General features: G+C 32.9%; 1 protein-coding gene across 1 annotated transcript; it reads right to left on the bottom strand.

The window, feature by feature from the left end:
- Positions 1-561: 561 nt before the first annotated feature.
- Positions 562-3,848, bottom strand: LOC126109549 (uncharacterized). The gene is made up of 3 exons (XM_049914565.1): positions 3,381-3,848; positions 2,654-3,302; positions 562-962 (listed from the first exon to the last, which is right to left on the bottom strand). Exons 1-3 carry the CDS (start codon positions 3,846-3,848, stop codon positions 562-564), a joined length of 1,518 nt encoding a protein of 505 aa, XP_049770522.1.
- Between the last annotated feature and the right edge of the window lie 679 nt (positions 3,849-4,527).

The following is a 4,527-nucleotide window of genomic DNA, read 5'->3' as shown; positions in this document are numbered from 1 at the left end:
CGGAAATCGCGCTTACGTGTTCTCTTTCATGATCATATTTTGATTTATTGATCCATTTTCATCTACAGCTGCACAATGAGCAAGAGATATTTGGATTTTTTTTGTTAATATTAATTGTTTTACATATAGTATACCTTTGTACATAATAACATACATTATTATATCAATTAATGGTGAATACTTAAATAAATGTTGTTACGCCATATACAGAGAGATAAAATACAAATGTTCTTCTGAATGAGACTACATTGGGTAAACACACCAAATTTTAGTTTTGTAGGTATTCATATACTGTGTAAAAGCATGGTCAACCAAGTACGATTTCAGTTTAGATATGAAGTGACCAATGTTTTGTATGTGTTTAATGGTATCTCGTAAGGCATTGTATAGTTTGATACTAGGATGGATAAGGCTGTTTCGAAATAACTTTGTGTTGGCGCTTTGAACATGTACATCCAATTTTTGTCTTTTGCTTTAAATACATTATATTTTCAAGCGTATATATGGAAGGAAGTGGCAGGATCATCCTTTTTTGAAACAATATATATATATATATTTTTTTTATGGCATCTCCAGAATTTCCCCAGAACATAATCCCATACCGGAGCTGAGAGTGTACAACTGCATAATATTCACACTGAAGGTTGTTGTAGCTGGTATAATTTTTAATGTACGCAGCACAAAACAAGAAGTACTTAATTTTTTGTTCATCTGCTCAATATGTGCTTTCCATTTCAAGTTGTCTTGTAGGTGAAGTCCAAGAAATTTGGTACAGGCTGTTTTGGCAATTTTCTGTCCGTATAGCTCTAGACTGGGTGATATCAGATTTTTTGTTTGTGCTGTGTGTATATCCATAGCTACAGTTTTTTCAATGTTTATTATTAAGTCATTGTCATCAAAGTAACGTGTTAGCCTGTCAGTGGTTTCTTTTATGTTTTTTACATGAGTTTCTTCTGAGTTACCTGTAATTAGAACACTCATATCACTAGATTAGATTAATACTAGTTCCATGGATCATGAATACGATATTTCGTAATGATGTGGAACGAGTCAAATTTTCCAATACATGACATAATTAAGTTAATTTAGCAACATACTAAAGTTAATATAACAAGTTTTTCATTTTTTTGTGTTTTTTATTTTATTTTTTATTTATTTTTTATTTTATTTTATTTTTTAAATTTATATCTAAAAATTTCTCTATGGAGTAGAAGGAGTTGTCATTCAGAAATTCTTTTAATTTCTTCTTAAATACTTGTTGGTTATCTGTCAGACTTTTGATACTATTTGGTAAGTGACCAAATACTTTAGTGCCAGTATAATTCACCCCTTTCTGTGCCAAAGTCAGATTTAATCTTGAATAGTGAAGATCATCCTTTCTCCCAGTATTTTAGTTATGCACACTGCTATTACTTTTGAATTGGGTTTGGTTGTTAATAACAAATTTCATAAGAGAGTATATATACTGAGAAGGTACTGTGAATATCCCTAGATACTTAAATAAATGTCTGCAGGATGATCTTGGGTGGACTCCAGCTATTATTCTGATTACACGCTTTTGTGCAATAAATACTTTATTCCTCAGTGATGAATTACCCCAAAATATGATGCCATATGAAAGCAACGAGTGAAAATAGGCGTAGTAAGCTAATTTACTAAGATGTTTATCACCAAAATTTGCAATGACCCTTATTGCATAAGTAGCTGAACTCAAACGTTTCAGCAGATCATCAATGTGTTTCTTCCAATTTAATCTCTCATCAATGGACACACCTAAAAATTTGGAATATTGTACCTTAGTTACATGCTTCTGATTAAGGTCTATATTTATTAATGGCGTAATACCATTCACTGTACAGAGCTGTATGTACTGTGTCTTATCAAAATTCAGTGAGAGTCCGTTTACAAGGAAACACTTAGTAATTTTCTGAAAGACAGTATTGACAATTTCATCAGTTAATTCTTGTTTGTCAGGTGTGATTACTATACTTGTATCATCAGCAAAGAGAACTAACTTTGCCTCTTCATGAATATAGAATGGCAAGTCATTACTATATATTAAGAACAACAAAGGACCCAAGACTGACCCTTGTGGAACCCCATTCTTGATAGTTCCCCAGTTTGAGGAATGTGCTGATCTTTGCATATTATGAGAACTACTTATTTCAACTTTCTGCACTCTTCCAGTTAGGTACGAATTAAACCATTTGTGCACTGTCCCAATCATGCCACAATACTTGAGCTTGTCTAGCAGAATTTCATGATTTACACAATCAAAAGCACTAGCAAATTGAAATGTTTTACTGCTGTCACTGCTTATGTTTAGGTCATTTACATAGAGTAAGAATAGAGCAGGACCCATTACTGATCCTTGTGGCACTCCATATTTAACAGTCAGTAGCTTGGAGTTATATTTCCTAATGACATTGCCCCTTTCTTGATCTATTTCCACATATTGTTCCCTGTTATTTAAGATAAGAGCTGAGCCAGTTGTTAGCTGTTTCCCTAATGCCAATATTTTCTAGCTTGTTTAGCAATTTGTCATGATTTATGGTGTCAAATGCCTTTGACAAATCTAAAAATATGCCCATGGTAAGTTTTTTGTTGTCTAATGCTATCAGTGCCTCTAATAGAAAGGAGTGAACTGCAGAACCAGTTGAGCGGCTTGCTCTAAATCCATGTTGAAATTCTGACAGAATGCCATTTACCTCTAAGAAGTCTGTTAGCCTCTTATTGAAAAGTCTATATAATATTTTTGAGAAAACAGAAAGAAGTCCCAGTGGTCTGTAGTTGGAAACATCATCTTTGTTTCCTTTCCTGTATAATGGCTTTACTTTTGCTATTTTCAAACATGAAGGAAAAGTTCCTGTAGCAAAAGATAGGTTGTGTAGGTGGGTTAAGGGCTCAGTAATCAAGTCCCCACACTTCTTTATAATGAAATCAGGTATATCATCTACACCTGCAGAGTGTTTCATTTTGAGACTTTTTATTGTAACCTGTATTTCTTCTACATTTGTTGGGTACAGAAACATTGATACGCTTGATACTTTTTTCCCTGTTTCTGTATGCTGTTTTCTATTAGAAGTCTGTTGTAGTAGTTTCTCTGTTACATTTACAAAATAGTTATTAAACATATTAGCTACTTCCTGTGGCTTATTAATGTTTTCCAAGCCAGCCTTTAATACTATATTATTAACTCTACTTTTGTAAGATTTGGTTTCTTTTTTTACAACTTGCCAGATTTCTTTGGTTCTGTTTGAAGCATCTTCTATGTATTTGTAATTGTCTTGTTTCTTTGCCTCCTTTATTATTTTATTTCAGATAGATTTATATTTTTTAATGTAACTATCAAACTCCTGAGTTGTGTAGTAGCTTCTTGCAATATTGTGAAGGTACCGTTTTCTAGCACAAGATTTCCTTATATCACTAGTAATCCACTTGTTAGTTGTAGTGGCTTGCGTTGTTTTGGCTTTCAATGGAAAAGCAAGATCAAAATAATATTTAAAAATATTCATGAATGTCTGAAACTTATCAGAAATATTTTCTGTACTATACACTATCTCCCATGATTCTTGTTGGAGATAATTCTGGAATGTTTGTACTGCAGTATTACTGAAAGTTCTGCCCATGTGAGTAGTCTTCCTCATATAATTATAGGATGGATTAGTGTTTACACAAAAGCATATAGCCTGTGCATGATGGTCTGCCAGTCCAGCTTTTATTACAACTGATTTATATTTTGTTTTGGAGATTATTATTATTTGGTCTTTAGTAGTGCTAGAATGATTTGTTTCACGTGTAGGGGAGTGGATTGCAATCTCCAAATTTTTGGCTGTCAATATGTTCATCAGCTGAGATTTTTAATTGCTCCGCTTATTAAAGTCTACATTTAGGTCTCCACATATAAGAACTGTTTTTCGATTTGTTACTCGTTTATTTAGTAAAGTATCAAGTTGAGTATTAAATTTTTTTAGGTGGGTATCTGGAGATCTATATAAACATATTACAATTAACTTGAATGCTGGAATTTCTATGCCTGATATTTCAAAATCTTTCTCAGTGCTTAAGGATTCAACATTGTCTAAGTTATTGAATTCGATATCTTTCTTCATGTATATGCAGTTCCCTCCATGTATAAACTTATTTCTACAAGTTTGTGCTGGTAACACATAATCCGTTATTTTCACTGTCTTTAACTCATTTTCTTTCAGCCAGTGTTCAGTTAAACACAGTATATTAACGTATCTGAGTTCACTTGATAGCAAGATTTCAAGCTCTCTTACTTTATTCCTAAGTGACTGTATATTCTGATGAAGAAGAGTGACCTGGTGAGATTTTAGGTTTGTTCTGATTGTACTTGGTTGACCACTTACCTTTATTCCTGAATTTAAATTGTGTGAGAAATCTTCATTCTCATCTAGAAGTGCGAATTGGTTTTTTCCATTGATCATAAGAAAATCTCCTGATGGTGAAAAGGGGTAGTTCTCCATCTCTCTGGCCATTTTACTTGTGTGGTCAATGTTGAGG

The sequence above is a fragment of the Schistocerca cancellata genome, chromosome 12 (assembly GCF_023864275.1).
Source record: "Schistocerca cancellata isolate TAMUIC-IGC-003103 chromosome 12, iqSchCanc2.1, whole genome shotgun sequence".
Lineage (NCBI taxonomy): Eukaryota > Metazoa > Arthropoda > Insecta > Orthoptera > Acrididae > Schistocerca > Schistocerca cancellata.
Note: the sequence above shows the minus strand (reverse complement) of the source record. Positions and strands in the feature narration are given on the sequence as shown.

Bases quoted from the DNA above. Each gene is read 5' to 3' on its own strand.
- LOC126109549 (XM_049914565.1), bottom strand. From the start codon at position 3,848: ATGAACATATTGACAGCCAAAAATTTGGAGATTGCAATCCACTCCCCT. The intron at 3,303-3,380 runs GCAAGAAGCTAC...AAAATAATAAAG, and splicing joins AACGGTACCTTCACAATATT to GAGGCAAAGAAACAAGACAA. The intron at 963-2,653 runs GTTCTGCAGTTC...TTCTAATTACAG, and splicing joins TAGAGCAAGCCGCTCAACTG to GTAACTCAGAAGAAACTCAT.